The sequence below is a fragment of the Oncorhynchus gorbuscha genome, linkage group LG04 (genome assembly GCF_021184085.1).
Source record: "Oncorhynchus gorbuscha isolate QuinsamMale2020 ecotype Even-year linkage group LG04, OgorEven_v1.0, whole genome shotgun sequence".
NCBI lineage: Eukaryota > Metazoa > Chordata > Actinopteri > Salmoniformes > Salmonidae > Oncorhynchus > Oncorhynchus gorbuscha.
Genome location: NC_060176.1, coordinates 83,376,414 through 83,396,137, shown reverse-complemented (window position 1 = coordinate 83,396,137; position 19,724 = coordinate 83,376,414). Strand labels below are relative to the sequence as shown.

Here is a 19,724-nt window from a genome sequence, read left to right as displayed (position 1 = left end):
GTTAGGATGAAGGTTGTGGCCATCCAGACCTCCAAGGTAAGCAGAAACAGAAGACTATATGGGATCATTTCAGATTCTAAGGTGGTGTGGTGTACCACAGGGCTCAACACTGGGGCCTCCACTGTTCCTGTACCACAGGGCTCGATACTAGGGCCTCCACTGTTCCTGTACCACAGGGCTCAATACTAGGGCCTCCACAGTTCCTGTACCACAGGGCTCAATACTAGGGCCTCCACTGTTCCTGTACCACAGGGCCTCCACTGCTCCTGGACCACAGGGCTCGATACTAGGGCCTCCACTGTTCCTGTACCACAGGGCTCGATACTAGGGCCTCCACTGTTCCTGTACCACAGGGCTCGATACTAGGGCCTCCACTGTTCCTGTACCACAGGGCCTCCACTGTTCCTGTACCACAGGGCTCAATACTAGGGCCTCCACAGTTCCTGTACCACAGGGCTCAATACTAGGGCCTCCACTGTTCCTGTACCACAGGGCCTCCACTGCTCCTGGACCACAGGGCTCGATACTAGGGCCTCCACTGTTCCTGTACCACAGGGCTCGATACTAGGGCCTCCACTGTTCCTGTACCACAGGGCTCGATACTAGGGCCTCCACTGTTCCTGTACCACAGGGCCTCCACTGTTCCTGTACCACAGGGCCTCCACAGTTCCTGTACCACAGGGCTCAATACTAGGGCCTCCACTGTTCCTGTACCACAGGGCCTCCACTGTTCCTGTACCACAGGGCTCGATACTAGGGCCTCCACTGTTCCTGTACCACAGGGCCTCCACTGTTCCTGTACCACAGGGCTCAATACTAGGGCCTCCACTGTTCCTGTACCACAGGGCTCGATACTAGGGCCTCCACTGTTCCTGTACCACAGGGCTCAATACTAGGGCCTCCACTGTTCCTGTACCACAGGGCCTCCACTGTTCCTGTACCACAGGGCTCGATACTAGGGCCTCCACTGTTCCTGTACCACAGGGCCTCCACTGTTCCTGTACCACAGGGCTCGATACTAGGGCCTCCACTGTTCCTGTACCACAGGGCCTCCACTGTTCCTGTACCACAGGGCTCGATACTAGGGCCTCCACAGTTCCTGTACCACAGGGCCTCCACAGTTCCTGGACCATAGGGTCTCCACTGTTCCTGTACCACAGGGCCTCCACAGTTCCTGTACCACAGGGCCTCCACAGTTCATGGACCACAGGGTCTCCATTGTTCCTGGACCACAGGGTCTCCACTGTTCCTGTACCACAGGGCCTCCACAGTTCCTGTACCACAGGGCCTCCACTGTTCCTGTACCACAGGGCCTCCACTGCTCCTGGACCACAGGGCCTCCACTGTTCCTGTACCACAGGGCCTCCACTGTTCCTGTACCACAGGGCCTCCACTGCTCCTGGACCACAGGGCCTCCACTGTTCCTGTACCACAGGGCCTCCACTGCTCCTGGACCACAGGGCCTCCACTGTTCCTGTACCACAGGGCCTCCACTGTTCCTGTACCACAGGGCCTCCACTGCTCCTGATATGTGAATGACACGCCAGCAGCAGGGAGATGAACTCCTGCTGTATATAGAAGACACCCTTTCTGCTGGCAGGAAAGGAACCTGGAAATTAAACATTTTTAACTGTATGAAATGTTTACCCCAAAATCTATCAATCGACCATTCAATCAGTGTCATTGATCAGGAAAAATAGTTTGTCACGTTGGGACTTCCATCCATCCTCTTTGATATCAAAGTGCAATATCTATTCTCTAACATCTTAGTGTGTTTCTATCATTGAGAAAGTCAAACCTGACACCGTGTCTCAGTGTGTTGTTGTTGTTGTTGTTATTGTTGTTGTTGTTGTTGTTCCTAACACTGTATCTCTGTGTCTCAGTGTGCCCGTTCCTGTAGGTTCATGCTCTACAACATCCGCAGAGTACGACCCTGCCTCACACAGGAAGCGGCGCAGGTCCTAATCCAGGCACTTGTCATCTCCCGTCTGGATTACTGCAACTCGCTGTTGGCTGGGCTCCCTGCCTGTGCCATTAAACCCCTACAACTCATCCAGAACGCCGCAGCCCGTCTAGTGTTCAACCTTCCCAAGTTCTCTCACGTCACCCCGCTCCTCCGCTCTCTCCACTGGCTTCCAGTTGAAGCTCGCATCCGCTACAAGACCATGGTGCTTGCCTACGGAGCTGTGAGGGGAACGGCACCTCAGTACCTCCAGGCTCTGATCAGGCCCTACACCCAAATAAGGGCACTGCGTTCATCCACCTCTGGCCTGCTCGCCTCCCTACCACTGAGGAAGTACAGTTCCCGCTCAGCCCAGTCAAAACTGTTCGCTGCTCTGGCTCCCCAATGGTGGAACAAACTCCCTCACGACGCCAGGACAGCGGAGTCAATCACCACCTTCCGGAGACACCTGAAACCCCACCTCTTTAAGGAATACTTAGGATAGGATAAAGTAATCCTTCTCACCCCCCCCCCCCTTAAAATATTTAGATGCACTATTGTAAAGTGGCTGTTCCACTGGATGTCATAAGGTGAATGCACCAATTTGTAAGTCGCTCTGGATAAGAGCGTCTGCTAAATGACTTAAATGTTAAATGTATCTCTGTGTCTCAGTGTGTTGTTGTTGTTGTTGTTGTTGTTGTTCCTAACACTGTATCTCTGTGTCTCAGTGTGTTGTTGTTGTTGTTGTTGTTGTTGTTATTGTTGTTGTTCCTAACACTGTATCTCTGTGTCTCAGGTTGTTGTTGTTGTTGTTGTTGTTGTTCCTAACACTGTATCTCTGTGTCTCAGTGTGTTGTTGTTATTGTTGTTGTTCCTAACACTGTATCTCTGTGTCTCAGTGTGTTGTTGTTGTTGTTGTTGTTGTTGTTGTTGTTGTTGTTATTGTTGTTGTTCCTAACACTGTATCTCTGTGTCTCAGAGTGTTGTTGTTGTTGTTGTTGTTCCTAACACTGTATCTCTGTGTCTCAGAGTGTTGTTGTTGTTGTTGTTGTTCCTAACACTGTATCTCTGTGTCTCAGAGTGTTGTTGTTGTTGTTGTTGTTGTTGTTGTTGTTGTTGTTGTTGTTGTTGTTGTTGTTCCTAACACTGTATCTCTGTGTCTCAGAGTGTTGTTGTTGTTGTTGTTGTTGTTGTTGTTCCTAACACTGTATCTCTGTGTCTCAGTGTGTTGTTGTTATTGTTGTTGTTCCTAACACTGTATCTCTGTGTCTCAGTGTGTTGTTGTTGTTGTTGTTGTTGTTGTTGTTGTTGTTGTTATTGTTGTTGTTCCTAACACTGTATCTCTGTGTCTCAGAGTGTTGTTGTTGTTGTTGTTGTTCCTAACACTGTATCTCTGTGTCTCAGAGTGTTGTTGTTGTTGTTGTTGTTCCTAACACTGTATCTCTGTGTCTCAGAGTGTTGTTGTTGTTGTTGTTGTTGTTGTTGTTGTTGTTGTTGTTCCTAACACTGTATCTCTGTGTCTCAGTGTGTTGTTGTTATTGTTGTTGTTCCTAACACTGTATCTCTGTGTCTCAGTGTGTTGTTGTTGTTGTTGTTGTTGTTGTTGTTGTTATTGTTGTTGTTCCTAACACTGTATCTCTGTGTCTCAGAGTGTTGTTGTTGTTGTTGTTGTTCCTAACACTGTATCTCTGTGTCTCCGGTCCACTGCAGCAGCTGAAGAAGGGCGTGATAACCCTGACTGTGAGGACTCGTCTCCGCAGCCCCAGCCTGACTCCGTGCCCTACCCCCACCCTCCTCAGTCGCTCCTCCTCCCTTAACTCCAACGCCAGCGGGGGAACTCCCATACCCCCCACTTTAGACGAAACCCCCGAAGTCCGCAAGGGACCGCCCAGACCTGGCCCCAAGGACCGCATCATTATGGAGGTTACACTCAGTAAAGGTAACTGACAAAGTGCCGTTTCAGTTCAGTTGTTGTGACCTCACTTCCCTCTGGTGTGAGATGTGCTTTTGTTGACATTTTAGTTTGAGACCGTAGGGAGTAACCACAAGACAATCCTCTTACATCCTCCCATCAACTCTCTCAATGCAATAACACACCCAACAATTACATATACATATATATATATATATATATATATACACATACATATATATATATATACAAAAGTATGTGGACAGCCCTTCAAATTAGTGGATTCGGTTATTTCAGCCACACCCGTTGCTGACGGTTGTATAAAATCGAGCACACAGCCATGCAATCTCCATAGACAAACAATTGGCAGTAGAATGGCCCTTACTGAAGAGCTCAGTCACTTTCAACGTGTCAGTTCGTCAAATTTCTGCCCTGGTCAACTGTAAGTGCTGTTATTGTGAAGTGGAAATGTCTAGGAGCAACAACGGCACAGCTGCGAAGTGGTAGGCCACACAAGCTCACAGAACGGGACGACCAAGTGCTGAAGCCCATAAAAATCGTGTGTCCTTGATTGCAACACTCACTATCAAGTTCCAAACTGCCTCTGGAAGCAACGTCAGCACAACAATTGTTCGTCAGGAGCTTCATGAAATGGGTTTCCATGGACCAGCAGCCGCATACAAGCCTCATATGACCATTATATAGGTCTCCATGGACCAGCAGCCGCATACATGCCTCAGATGACCATTATATAGGTCTCCATGGACCAGCAGCCGCATACAAGCCTCAGATGACCATTATATAGGTCTCCATGGACCAGCAGTCGCATACAAGCCTCAGATGACCATGAAATGGGTTTCCATGGCCGGACTCTGGAGCAGTCCGACGGATTCTGGCAGTCCGACGGATTCATCTGGGTTTGGCGAATGCCAGGAGAACACTACCTGCCTGAATGCGTAGTGCCAACTGTAATGTTTGGTGGAGGAGGAATAATGGTCTGGGACTGTTTTTCGTGGTTCGGGCCCCTTAGTTCCAGTGAAGGGAAATCTTAACGCTACAACATACAATGACATTCTAGAAGTTTCTGTTTTTCTAACTTTTTGGTAACATTTTGGGGAAAGCCCTTTCCTGTTTCAGCATGACAATGTCCTCGAGCACATAGCGAGGTCCATACAGAAATGGTTTGTCGATATCGGTGTGGAAGAACTTGACTGGCCTGCACAGTGCCCTGATCTCAACCCCATCGAACACCTTTGGGATGAATTGGAACGCCGACTGCTAGCCAGGACTAATCGCCCAACATCAGTGCCTGACCTCACTAATACTGTTGTGGCTGAATGGAAGCAAGTCCCCGCAGCAATGTTCCAACATCTAGTGGAAAGCCTTCCCAGAAGAGGGGCGGAAGTGTAGCCTAGTGTAGCCTAGTGTCGCCTAGTGTCGCCTAGTGTCGCCTAGTGTAGCCTAGTGTCGCCTAGTGTCGCCTAGTGTAGCCTAGTGTAGCCTAGTGTCGCCTAGTGTCGCCTAGTGTCGCCTAGTGTCGCCTAGTGTAGCCTAGTGTCGCCTAGTGTCGCCTAGTGTCGCCTAGTGTAGCCTAGTGTCGCCTAGTGTAGCCTAGTGTCGCCTAGTGTCGCCTAGTGTCGCCTAGTGTAGCCTAGTGTCGCCTAGTGTCGCCTAGTGTCGCCTAGTGTCGCCTAGTGTGTCGCCTAGTGTAGCCTAGTGTAGCCTAGTGTCGCCTAGTGTAGCCTAGTGTAGCCTAGTGTCGCCTAGTGTAGCCTAGTGTAGCCTAGTGTCGCCTAGTGTCGCCTAGTGTAGCCTAGTGTCGCCTAGTGTAGCCTAGTGTAGCCTAGTGTCGCCTAGTGTCGCCTAGTGTCGCCTAGTGTAGCCTAGTGTAGCCTAGTGTCGCCTAGTGTAGCCTAGTGTAGCCTAGTGTCGCCTAGTGTCGCCTAGCGTAGCCTAGTGTAGCCTAGTGTCGCCTAGTGTAGCCTAGTGTCGCCTAGTGTCGCCTAGTGTCGCCTAGTGTCGCCTAGTGTCGCCTAGTGTAGCCTAGTGTCGCCTAGTGTCTAGTGTCGCCTAGTGTCGCCTAGTGTCGCCTAGTGTAGCCTAGTGTCGCCTAGTGTCGCCTAGTGTAGCCTAGTGTCGCCTAGTGTAGCCTAGTGTCGCCTAGTGTCGCCTAGTGTCGCCTAGTGTCGCCTAGTGTCGCCTAGTGTAGCCTAGTGTCGCCTAGTGTCGCCTAGTGTCGCCTAGTGTCGCCTAGTGTCGCCTAGTGTCGCCTAGTGTAGCCTAGTGTCGCCTGTAGTGTCGCCTAGTGTAGCCTAGTGTCGCCTAGTGTCGCCTAGTGTCGCCTAGTGTCGCCTAGTGTAGCCTAGTGTCGCCTAGTGTAGCCTAGTATCGCCTAGTGTAGCCTAGTGTCGCCTAGTGTAGCCTAGTATCGCCTAGTGTAGCCTAGTGTCGCCTAGTGTAGCCTAGTGTAGCCTAGTATCGCCTAGTGTAGCCTAGTGTCGCCTAGTGTCGCCTAGTGTAGCCTAGTGTCGCCTAGTGTAGCCTAGTGTCGCCTAGTATCGCCTAGTGTAGCCTAGTGTCGCCTAGTGTAGCCTAGTGTAGCCTAGTGTAGCCTAGTGTAGCCTAGTGTCGCCTAGTGTAGCCTAGTGTAGCCTAGTGTCGCCTAGTGTAGCCTAGTGTAGCCTAGTGTAGCCTAGTGTCGCCTAGTGTAGCCTAGTGTAGCCTAGTGTAGCCTAGTGTCGCCTAGTGTAGCCTAGTGTAGCCTAGTGTCGCCTAGTGTAGCCTAGTGTAGCCTAGTGTCGCCTAGTGTAGCCTAGTGTAGCCTAGTGTAGCCTAGTGTCGCCTAGTGTAGCCTAGTGTAGCCTAGCGTAGCCTAGTGTCGCCTAGTGTCGCCTAGTGTAGCCTAGTGTAGCCTAGTGTAGCCTAGTGTAGCCTAGTGTCGCCTAGTGTAGCCTAGTGTCGCCTAGTGTGTGTAGCCTAGTGTAGCCTAGTGTCGCCTAGTGTAGCCTAGTGTAGCCTAGTGTAGCCTAGTGTCGCCTAGTGTAGCCTAGTGTAGCCTAGTGTCGCCTAGTGTAGCCTAGTGTAGCCTAGCGTAGCCTAGCGTCGCCTAGCGTCGCCTAGCGTAGCCTAGCGTAGCCTAGTGTCGCCTAGCGTCGCCTAGTGTAGCCTAGTGTAGCCTAGTGTAGCCTAGCGTAGCCTAGCGTAGCCTAGTGTTAGCCTTTATTTAACCAGACAAGTAGCCAAACTAGTGTTCAGCCTAGGAACAGTGGGTTAGCGTAGCCTATAAGAATGTGTTCTTTTTTATTTATTATTATTATTATTTTACCTTTATTTAACCAGACAAGTCAGTTAAGAACAAACTCTTATTTTCAATGACGGCCTAGGAACAGTGGGTTAACTGGTCTAGGAACAGTGGGTTAACTGGTCTACGAACAGAGGGTTAACTGGTCTAGGAACAGTGGGTTAACTGGTCTAGGAACAGTGGGGTTCACTGGTCTAGGAACAGTGGGTTAACTGGTCTAGGAACAGTGGGTTAACTGGTCTAGGAACAGTGGGTTAACTGGTCTAGGAACAGTGGGGTTCACTGGTCTAGGAACAGTGGGTTAACTGGTCTAGGAACAGTGGGGTTCACTGGTCTAGGAACAGTGGGTTAACTGGTCTAGGAACAGTGGGGTTCACTGGTCTAGGAACAGTGGGTTAACTGGTCTAGGAACAGTGGGTTAACTGGTCTAGGAACAGTGGGTTAACTGGTCTAGGAACAGTGGGTTAACTGGTCTAGGAACAGTGGGTTAACTGGTCTAGGAACAGTGGGTTAACTGGTCTAGGAACAGTGGGTTAACTGGTCTAGGAACAGTGGGGTTCACTGGTCTAGGAACAGTGGGTTAACTGGTCTAGGAACAGTGGGTTAACTGATCTAGGAACAGTGGGGTTCACTGGTCTAGGAACAGTGGGTTAACTGGTCTAGGAACAGTGGGTTAACTGGTCTAGGAACAGTGGGTTAACTGGTCTAGGAACAGTGGGGTTCACTGGTCTAGGAACAGTGGGTTAACTGGTCTAGGAACAGTGGTGTCCACTGGTCTAGGAACAGTGGGTTAACTGGCCTAGGAGCAGTGGGTTAACTGGTCTAGGAACAGTGGGTTAACTGGTCTAGGAACAGTGGGTTAACTGGTCTAGGAACAGTGGGTTAACTGGTCTAGGAACAGTGGGTTAACTGGTCTAGGAACAGTTGGGTTAACTGGTCTAGGAACAGTGGGTTAACTGGTCTAGGAACAGTGGGTTAACTGGTCTAGGAACAGTGGGTTGACTGGTCTAGGAACAGTGGGTTGACTGGTCTAGGAACAGTGGGTTAACTGGTCCAGGAACAGGGGGTTAACTGGTCTAGGAACAGTGGGTTAACTGCCTGTTCAGGGGCAGAACGACAGATTTGTACCTTGTCAGCTCTTAACTGACTTGCCTAGTTAAATAAAGGTAGAATAAAACACTATGTGTGGAGGCTGTTATAGCAGCAAAGGGGAGACCAACTCCATATTAAAGCCCATGATTCTGGAATGGGATGTTCGACTAGCAGGTGTCCATATGCATTTGGTCATGTAGTATATGTTGTTTTTGATTGGTGGTATTTTAAGGTGTTAGCATTGCCACCAGAACACGTAATGCACGCTGGCAACGACCGCCATTAGACACCTGTGATCGTAACAGACTGTCCTGCCAGGGTACATACCTGTTAGTCTTGGAACACAGCAGAGGTCATTTACGAGGGAAGTTAACTTCAGGAAGGATTGCTCAATACCTGGAGGTGTCATGTCTCTAGATTTGATTGATTTGTAATGAGCTCGTCTCTTATTAGGAAGGTATCACTCTTCTCTGCTTCGGTGTGATTTAGTAACCACTTGTTTAATTTAAAACATGGGATGTCTCCATTTCATTTAATCTCCGTGTTTTTGGTCTGAAACTGAAACTGTAATACAAATGTATATAGCTTCCACTTCATGAGGAAGCCAGAGAAGGAGAGACCACATTGAGAAATGGAAACTCTCTACCTTCCTTGTCTAATCTGCTGTTCTATTATTTTCTGTGTCCTGTGTGTGTGTGTGTGTGTGTGTGTGTGTGTGTGTGTGTGTGTGTGTGTGTGTGTGTGTGTGTGTGTGTGTGTGTGTGTGTGTGTGTGTGTGTGTGTGTGTGTGTGTGTGTGTGTGTGTGTGTGTGTGTGTGTGTGTGTGTGTGTGTGTGTCAGAGCCCGGGGTGGGTCTGGGTATAGGGGCCTGCTGTCTAACTCTAGAGAACAGTGTTCCAGCCATCTACATCCACAGTCTGGCCCCCGGCTCTGTCGCCAAGATGGATGGACGACTTAGGTAAGTCACAACCCCGCTCACCTAGACGCACACCTTGGATCAGGTCATGATCCCCATATTTATAGGGTTTAAATTCCATGTTGAGTGTGGTTAGGCTATTTCCCTTAAAGACCCGTTAGCATAGCTCTGTAGACATTAAGAACACTATCAATCAGATAGGAACTAGAAACATCACCTATATGATCCCTTTAGTAGGGGACCCTGATATCAATCAGCTAGGAACTAGAATCATCACCTATAGGATCCCTTTGGTAGGGGACCCTGATATCAATCAGCATAAGGAATCGTCTTAAAATCAAAAGAAAGACAAAAGGCTAATGAAATACTAAGAATCCTAGCCAGGTCTGAGAGAAGAAGTAAATGGCTGCTGATGTCAATCGTGTTGCATTTAAATAAGGCCAAGTAGCTCACTTCAAACGGCTCTCAACACCGTCAGTCGAAGATCTCTGACGGACAAGTACTGTAGCCTCCTCTACAGTAGAGTGCAGCCTCGTGGTTTCTCCCATTCAGGAAGAGAGAGGAACTGGGTCCCGTATGGGAGAACAGAACAGCAGGTTTCTCCCATTCAGGAAAAGAGAGGAACTGGGTCCTGTATGGGAGAACAGAACAGCAGGTTTCTCCCATTCAGGAAGAGAGAGGAACTGGGCCCCGTATGGCAGAACAGAACAGCAGGTTTCTCCCATTCAGGAAGAGAGAGGAACTGGGCCCCGTATGGCAGAACAGAACAGCAGGTTTCTCCCATTCAGGAAGAGAGAGGAACTGGGCCCCGTATGGGAGAACAGAACAGCAGGTTTCTCCCATTCAGGAAGAGAGAGGAACTGGGCCCCGTATGGCAGAACAGAACAGCAGGTTTCTCCCATTCAGGAAGAGAGAGGAACTGGGCCCTGTATGGGAGAACAGAACAGCAGGTTTCTCCCATTCAGGAAGAGAGAGGAACTGGGTCCCGTATGGGAGAACAGAACAGCAGATATCCTGCAACTCAGGGTGGAGAGGGTGTGTTTGGAGAAGAGGGTGTGTTTGGAGAAGAGGGTGTGTTTGGAGAAGAGGGTGTGTTTGGAGAAGAGGGTGTGTTTGGAGAAGAGGGTGTGTTTGGAGAAGAGGGTGTGTTTCTCTCTGGTTCTGCCACTAATAGAATCCAAATGTCAGATATCAAGACTTTTACTGACTCAAGTCAAACTTCTCAACCAAGAAGTTCTCTAAAGATGATGAATGTATTCCTTATGGCGCAATATTCATATTTTGAGGGTGGAAGGTTGAATCCTGATATGAAAGTGCTTGCAGAAAGTTAACAAGAAGATCTGACTGCATTGTGTACTGTACGGCAGATGGTTAGTGTTACCGTCTGTCTGTCTGTCTGTCCGTCCGTCCGTCCGTCCGTCCCTCTCTCTGTCTGTCTGTCTGTCCTAAATTATGTTTAAAAAAATCATTTTATTCAACATTCTGTCGTCTGTCTGTCTGTCTGTCTGTCTGTCTGTCTGTCTGTCTGTCTGTCTGTCTGTCTGTCTGTCTGTCTGTCTGTCTGTCTGTCTGTCTGTCTGTCCGTCTGTCCGTCTGTCCGTCTGTCCGTCTGTCCGTCTGTCCGTCTGTCCGTCTGTCCGTCCGTCCGTCCGTCCGTCTCAGTGTCCTTCTTCACTGTCTTCTATGAGGGTTATTTACGCAGTGGACGTAATACTAAATTATTATGTGTGTGTGTGTGTGTGTGTGTGTGTGTGTGTGTGTGTGTGTGTGTGTGTGTGTGTGTGTGTGTGTGTGTGTGTGTGTGTGTGTGTGTGTGTGTGTGTGTGTGTGTGTGTGTGTGTGTGTGTGTGTGTGTGTGTGTGTGTGTGTGTGTGTCCAATCCCTCTGTTCCTCATCTAGTCGAGGGGACCAGGTGTTGGAGGTGGACTCAGTGAGTCTGCGTCACGTGGCTCTGAGTGAGGCCTACGCCATCCTGAGTGAGAGTGGACCCGGACCCGTTAGCCTCATCATCAGCCGACATCCCAACGCCAAGGTAACACACACACACACACACACACACACACACACACACACACACACACACACACACACACATACACAAACACACACACACACCACACACACACAAACATACACAAACACACACATACACAAACACACACACACACATACCCACACACATACACATACACACACACATACACATACACACAGACACACCTACCTGCTGACCTACAGCTAATTATCCAACTTCACCAATCATTCCAACCCACAGTAACAACATCAGTAATGCTATATTCCCATCCTAGCCCATGACCAGACTGTCTATATTCCCATGACCAGCTATATTCCCATGCTGTCTACCATACATGTAGCTAATTCCCATGACCAGACTGTTTCCCATGACCAGGCTGTCTATATTCCCATGACCAGACTGTCTATATTCCCATGACCAGACTGTCTATATTCCCATGACCAGACTGTCTATATTCCCATGACCAGACTGTCTATATTCCCATGACCAGACTGTCTATATTCCCATGACCAGACTGTCTATATTCCCATGACCAGACTGTCTATATTCCCATGACCAGACTGTCTATATTCCCATGACCAGACTGTCTATATTCCCATGACCAGACTGTCTATATTCCCATGACCAGACTGTCTATATTCCCATGACCAGACTGTCTATATTCCCATGACCAGACTGTCTATATTCCCATGACCAGACTGTCTATATTCCCATGACCAGACTGTCTATATTCCCATGACCAGACTGTCTATATTCCCATGACCAGACTGTCTATATTCCCATGACCAGACTGTCTATATTCCCATGACCAGACTGTCTATATTCCCATGACCAGACTGTCTATATTCCCATGACCAGACTGTCTATATTCCCATGACCAGACTGTCTATATTCCCATGACCAGACTGTCTATATTCCCATGACCAGACTGTCTATATTCCCATGACCAGACTGTCTATATTCCCATGACCAGACTGTCTATATTCCCATGACCAGACTGTCTATATTCCCATGACCAGACTGTCTATATTCCCATGACCAGACTGTCTATATTCCCATGACCAGACTGTATATATTCCCATGACCAGACTGTCTATATTCCCATGACCAGACTGTCTATATTCCCATGACCAGACTGTCTATATTCCCATGACCAGACTGTCTATATTCCCATGACCAGACTGTCTATATTCCCATGACCAGACTGTCTATATTCCCATGACCAGACTGTCTATATTCCCATGACCAGACTGTCTATATTCCCATGACCAGACTGTCTATATTCCCATGACCAGACTGTCTATATTCCCATGACCAGACTGTCTATATTCCCATGACCAGACTGTCTATATTCCCATGACCAGACTGTCTATATTCCCATGACCAGACTGTATATATTCCCATGACCAGACTGTCTATATTCCCATGACCAGACTGTCTATATTCCCATGACCAGACTGTCTATATTCCCATGACCAGACTGTCTATATTCCCATGACCAGACTGTCTATATTCCCATGACCAGACTGTCTATATTCCCATGACCAGACTGTCTATATTCCCATGACCAGACTGTCTATATTCCCATGACCAGACTGTCTATATTCCCATGACCAGACTGTCTATATTCCCATGACCAGACTGTCTATATTCCCATGACCAGACTGTCTATATTCCCATGACCAGACTGTATATATTCCCATGACCAGACTGTCTATATTCCCATGACCAGACTGTCTATATTCCCATGACCAGACTGTCTATATTCCCATGACCAGACTGTCTATATTCCCATGACCAGACTGTATATATTCCCATGACCAGACTGTCTATATTCCCATGACCAGACTGTCTATATTCCCATGACCAGACTGTCTATATTCCCATGACCAGACTGTCTATTCCCATTCCCCATGACCAGACTGTCTATATTCCCATGACCAGACTGTCTATATTCCCATGACCAGACTGTATATATTCCCATGACCAGACTGTCTATATTCCCATGACCAGACTGTCTATATTCCCATGACCAGACTGTCTATATTCCCATGACCAGACTGTCTATATTCCCATGACCAGACTGTCTATATTCCCATGACCAGACTGTCTATATTCCCATGACCAGACTGTCTATATTCCCATGACCAGACTGTCTATATTCCCATGACCAGACTGTATATATTCCCATGACCAGACTGTCTATATTCCCATGACCAGACTGTCTATATTCCCATGACCAGACTGTCTATATTCCCCCATGACCAGACTGTCTATATTCCCATGACCAGACTGTATATATTCCCATGACCAGACTGTCTATATTCCCATGACCAGACTGTCTATATTCCCATGACCAGACTGTCTATATTCCCATGACCAGACTGTCTATATTCCCATGACCAGACTGTCTATATTCCCATGACCAGACTGTCTATATTCCCATGACCAGACTGTCTATATTCCCATGACCAGACTGTCTATATTCCCATGACCAGACTGTCTATATTCCCATGACCAGACTGTCTATATTCCCATGACCAGACTGTCTATATTCCCATGACCAGACTGTCTATATTCCCATGACCAGACTGTCTATATTCCCATGACCAGACTGTCTATATTCCCATGACCAGACTGTCTATATTCCCATGACCAGACTGTCTATATTCCCATGACCAGACTGTCTATATTCCCATGACCAGACTGTCTATATTCCCATGACCAGACTGTATATATTCCCATGACCAGACTGTCTATATTCCCATGACCAGACTGTCTATATTCCCATTCTATAGGAGGTTCCTTCCATCTTCACCTGATTCTATAGGAGGTTCCTTCCATGTTTACCTGGTTCTATAGGAGGTTCCTTCCATGTTTACCTGGTTCTATAGGAGGTTCCTTCTATATTCCTTCCATGTTTACCTGGTTCTATAGGTTCCTTCCATCTTTACTGGTTCTGGAGGTTCCTTCCATGTTTACCTGGTTCTATAGGAGGTTCCTTCCATCTTTACCTGGTTCTATAGGAGGTTCCTTCCATCTTTACCTGGTTCTATAGGAGGTTCCTTCCATCTTTACCTGGTTCTATAGGAGGTTCCTTCCATCTTTACCTGGTTCTATAGGAGGTTCCTTCCTTCTATATTCTTCTTCTTTTCTTCTTCTTCTCCGCTGGCGGGACCAAATAAGCGGAAATTTCCGAGCACCACCTATAGTTTTCGATAAAACTCAAACTTTCATTAAAACACACATGGAAGGTACTGAATTAAAGCTACACTCGTTGTGAATCTAGCCACCAAGTCAGATTTGTAAAATGCTTTTCGGCGAAAGCATGAGGAGCTATTATCTGATAGCATGCACCCTCCAGAATACCAGACCGTCAACAAAACAACAGATTTTGCGGTAGCCGGCGCTACCCAAAACTTCTTTCTTGGCACTCCTATATATCCCATAAACATCACAATTGGGTCTTTTTCCCGAGTAAATCCGTCATTGTATAGCCAAAATGTTGTTTTCCTTAGACCGGTCTGATCCAGGAATATACCATTTTACAAGACGCAATGTCACTTTTTAAAATTACAAAAGTTGCCTATAAACTTTTACAAATCACTTCAAACTACTTTTCTAATCCAACTTTAGGTATTAATAAACTTTAATAATCTATCACATTGATCACGGGGCGATCTGTATTCGATAGCAGCAAGTCTTGAAATCATCGTCCATTGTTTTCAATTTCACAACATCCTGTGGTGAGCCTAAAACATGAAGGGCCAAAATGGCATCTAACCAAGGATAAAGCTGACTGGAAATGCCAGTACTGGCGACATCGTGTGGAAGCTGTAGGCATTTACAGAGCATCCTCATTTATTTTCTGTCGCCTTAGACAATAAATTGGCTGGCGGATTGATTTTTTTTTTGTGTTTTTGGAGAACAGTTTTTCGAGGGATTTCTACTCCTAAACACGCTATGTTATAGCCACAGACACGATTTAACCAGTTTTAGAGACTTCAGAGTGTTTTCTATACACACATACTTATCATATGCATATACTATATTCCTGGCATGAGTAGCAGGACTTTGAAATGTTGCTTGATTTTTAACAAAAAGCTGCGAAAATTCGCAGCCTCCCTAAGAGGTTTTAAAAATATGGTATATTGTGATATACATTGAACATACATGTATATAAACATGTTCAATACATGTATTGGAATGTATTTAAAATGTATTAAGTTAAATAAAAAATAAAAAGTTATTTGGCCAATTTGTAATATTTGAAATGCATCCTAAAAAATGTATAAAAGAATCTACATTTGAGATGTATGTTTTCCCATATGAGTAGCCTGCCTGGGAAAGCAAAGCACCACGATAAAACCTGTATGTGCTACAGACAAATGAAGGCTGAACAAAAGCTGCCTCTAACAGCTCTCTAACTATACTAAACAAAAATATACACGCAACATGTTTAAGTGTTGGTCCCATGTTTCATGAGCTGAAATTAAAGATCCCAGCAAAACAGCTTATGTGTGCACTTATTGTGTGCACAGTGTCTTTACATCTCTGTTAGGGAGCATTTCTCCTTTGCCAAGATAATCCATCCACCTGACAGGTGTGGCCTATCAAGAATCTGATTAAACAGCATGATCGTTACACAGGTGCACCTTGTGCTGGGAACAATAAAAGGACACTCTAATATGTGTAGTTTTGTCACAAAACACAGTTTCACACAGATGTCTCAAGTTTTGAGGGAGCCTGCAATTGGCATGCTGACTGCAGGATTGTCCACCAGAGCTATTGCATAGAGAATTGAATGTTCATTTCTCAACCATAAGCCGCCTCCAACGTCATTTGAGAGAATTTGGCAGCACATCCAACTGGCCTCACAACCGCAGATCATGTGTAACCACGCCAGTCCAGGACCTCCACATCAGGCTTCCTCACCTGCAGGATCATCTGAGACCAGCCACCCGGACAGCTGATGAAACTGAAGAGTATTTCTGTCTGTAATAAAGATGTTTTTTGGGGGGAAAATAATTATGTTTGGCTGGAGCCTGGCACCCCAGTGGCTGGGCCTGGCCTGGCACCCCAGTGGCTGGGCCTGGCCTGGCTCCCCAGTGGCTGGGCCTGGCCTGGCACCCCAGTGGCTGGGCCTGGCACCCCAGTGGCTGGGCCTGGCACCCCAGTGGCTGGTCCTGGCACCCCAGTGGCTGGGCCTGGCACCCCAGTGGCTGGGCCTGGCTCCCCAGTGGCTGGGCCTGGCACCCTAGTGGCTGGGCCTGGCACCCTAGTGGCTGGAGCCTGGCACCCCAGTGGCTGGGCCTGGCTCCCCAGTGGCTGGGCCTGGCACCCCAATGGCTGGGCCTGGCACCCCAGTGGCTGGGCCTGGCACCCCAGTGGCTGGAGCCTGGCACCCCAGTGGCTGGGCCTGGCACCCCAGTGGGAGCGCCTGGCCTGGCACCCCAGTGGCTGGGCCTGGCCTGGCACCCCAGTGGCTGGGCCTGGCACCCCAGTGGGTGGGCCTGGCACCCCAGTGGCTGGGCCTGGCACCCCAGTGGGTGGGCCTGGCACCCCAGTGGCTGGGCCTGGCCTGGCACCCCAGTGGCTGGGCCTAGCACCCCAGTGAATGGGCCTGGCACCCCAGTGGGTGGACCTGGCACCCCAGTGGCTGGGCCTGGCTCCCCAGTGGGTGGGCCTGGCACCCCAGTGGCTGGGCCTGGCTCCCCAGTGGGTGGGCCTGGCACCCCAGTGGCTGGGCCTGGCTCCCCAGTGGGTGGGCCTGGCACCCCAGTGGCTGGGCCTGGCACCCCAGTGGGTGGGCCTGGCACCCCAGTGGGTGGGCCTGGCACCCCAGTGGCTGGGCCTGGCACCCCAGTGGCTGGGCCTGGCACCCCAGTGGCTGGGCCTGGCCTGGCACCCCAGTGGCTGGGCCTGGCACCCCAGTGGGTGGACCTGGCACCCCAGTGGCTGGGCCTGGCTCCCCAGTGGGTGGGCCTGGCACCCCAGTGGCTGGGCCTGGCTCCCCAGTGGGTGGGCCTGGCACCCCAGTGGCTGGGCCTGGCTCCCCAGTGGCTGGGCCTGCAGCACCCCAGTGGCTGGGCCTGGCACCCCAGTGGCTGGGCCTGGCACCCCAGTGCCTGGGCCTATGCCTTGCCAAGCCCACCTATGGCAATCGCCCCTGCTCAGTCATGTGAAAATCCATAGATTAGGGGCTAATGAATTTATCTAAATTGACTAATTTCCTTCTGTGATCTGTAACTCAGCAAAAAAGTTGTTCAGTACAAAGTCAGCACACTGCAATTACAGCAGGAATACTGTTTTGTTTTTGTAAATGTGATGGTGTATTATATTGAAGGATGGGGTGATACTGTCATTGTGTTTTTAAACTACTGTAGTTGTTGGGGTGCTTGACGGTGAACACTGTGTTTCTGTTTAGTTACTAGCCAGTCATACTCCTGCCTTGCTACATCAAACCCACCTGATATGTTAAAGATAAAGTGTAATTCTGCTCGTACACGTTCTAAAGCCAACCAGTTTGGGTGAACTTATTAACTTCGACTGAAATCAAAGCAAAAAGCATCTTGTCCTTTTCTGTTGGAGATCATCCTGATTTCACTGCCACCTGGTGGCCGCATGGTGTCATTCTAACACTTGTTGCACTAGTACAGGGGTAGACAACCCAGGTCCTGTAGAGCCACAGGTACTGTCTACATCAGGGGTAGACAACCCTGGTCCTGTAGATCCACAGGTACTGTCTACATCAGGGGTAGACAACCCTGGTCCTGTAGATCAACAGGTACTGTCTACATCAGGGGTAGACAACCCTGGTCCTACATCAGGGGCAGATATGGGTTGTCTACTCTGATGTAGGACCAGGGTTGTCTACCCCTGATGTAGACAGTACCTGTGGATCTACAGGACCAGGGTTGTCTACACCTGATGTAGACAGTACCTGTGGATCTACAGGACCAGGGTTGTCTACTCTGATGTAGGACCAGGGTTGTCTACCCCTGATGTAGGACCAGGGTTGTCTAACCCTGATGTAGGACCAGGGTTGTCTAACCCTGATGTAGGACCAGGGTTGTCTACCCCTGGTGTAGGACCAGGGTTGTCTACCCCTGATGTAGGACCAGGGTTGTCTACCCCTGATGTAGGACCAGGGTCGTCTACCCCTGATGTAGGACCAGGGTCGTCTACCCCTGATGTAGGACCAGGATTGTCTACCCCTGATGTAGGACCAGGGTTGTCTACCCCTGATGTAGGACCAGGGTTGTCTACCCCTGATGTAGGACCAGGGTTGTCTACCCCTGTAGTCACTAGTAGAAACTGGGAGCTTCAGCTTTTCACAAGAGATGGATGTTGTTTTCTCCTCTGTTTCTGTTTTTGCTCCAGGTGTCAGAGCAGGAGATGGATGACGTGATCAGTCAGTCCACACACAGAGACAGTCTGAGCAAGGAAGGAAACGTCTCTCAAACACTAGGTCTGTTTCTCTCTCTCCCTCTCTCTCTCTCTCTCTCTCTCTCTCTCTCTCTCTCTCTCTCTCTCTCTCTCTCTCTCTCTCTCTCTCTCTCTCTACCTCTGTCTCTCTCTTTCGCTGTTTTTCTCTTTGTCTCTCTATCTCTATCTATCTCTCTCGCTCTCTCTCTCACCTGTAATCATCGTCAGTTGATTGGAGTGGTTGAGTGAATATTTCTCTAACCTGTAACGTCTGAACTCTGACCTCTAGGCCTGCCCACTAAGAGCCCCTCCTCCACAGTGAAGGCCAAACAAGGAGATGGCTCCTCCCTCAGCTGGACCATGAAGAGGTTCCTGGAGCCCGCTAGCAGGGTACACTATGCTACCTGTCAATCAATATATCAAACAATCAAATCAAATTGTATTTGTCACATGCGCCGAATACTGGTGTAGACTTGACTGGGAAATGCTTAGAAGCTCTTCCCAATGATGCAGAGTAATAATAGTAACAACAGGAATTAAATCAAATACAATATGGAGATATATACAGGAAGTACCAGATCAATGTGGAGCTATATACAGGAAGTACCAGATCAATATGGAGCTATATACAGGAAGTACCAGATCAATGTGGAGCTATATACAGGAAGTACCAGATCAATGTGGAGCTATAAACAGGAAGTACCAGATCAATGTGGAGCTATATACAGGAAATACCAGATCAATGTGGAGATATATACAGGACGTACCAGATCAATGTGGAGCTATAAACAGGAAGTACCAGATCAATGTGGAGCTATATACAGGGAGTACCAGATCAATGTGGAGCTATATACAGGAAGTACCAGATCAATGTGGAGCTATATACAGGAAGTACCAGATCAATGTGGAGCTATATACAGGAAGAACCAGATCAATATGGAGCTATATACAGGAAGTACCAGATCAATGTGGAGCTATATACAGGAAGTACCAGATCAATGTGAAGCTATATACAGGAAGAACCAGATCAATGTGGAGCTATATACAGGAAGTACCAGATTAATATGGAGCTATATACAGGAAGTACCAGATCAATAT

General features: G+C 48.4%; 1 protein-coding gene across 4 annotated transcripts in view; it reads left to right on the top strand.

Annotated features, from left to right (window-relative positions):
* Window positions 1-19,724, top strand: part of LOC124034729 (PDZ domain-containing protein 2-like) — a 139,140-nt gene that overhangs the window by 92,169 nt on the left and 27,247 nt on the right. For all 4 annotated transcript variants that reach the window (XM_046348218.1, XM_046348216.1, XM_046348217.1 and 1 more), the window contains exons 10-14: window positions 3,653-3,881; window positions 9,088-9,205; window positions 11,063-11,195; window positions 18,582-18,669; window positions 18,916-19,016. In XM_046348218.1, coding sequence (XP_046204174.1) covers window positions 3,653-3,881; window positions 9,088-9,205; window positions 11,063-11,195; window positions 18,582-18,669; window positions 18,916-19,016 — 669 coding nt within the window. The remainder of the gene's footprint in view (window positions 1-3,652; window positions 3,882-9,087; window positions 9,206-11,062; window positions 11,196-18,581; window positions 18,670-18,915; window positions 19,017-19,724) is intronic.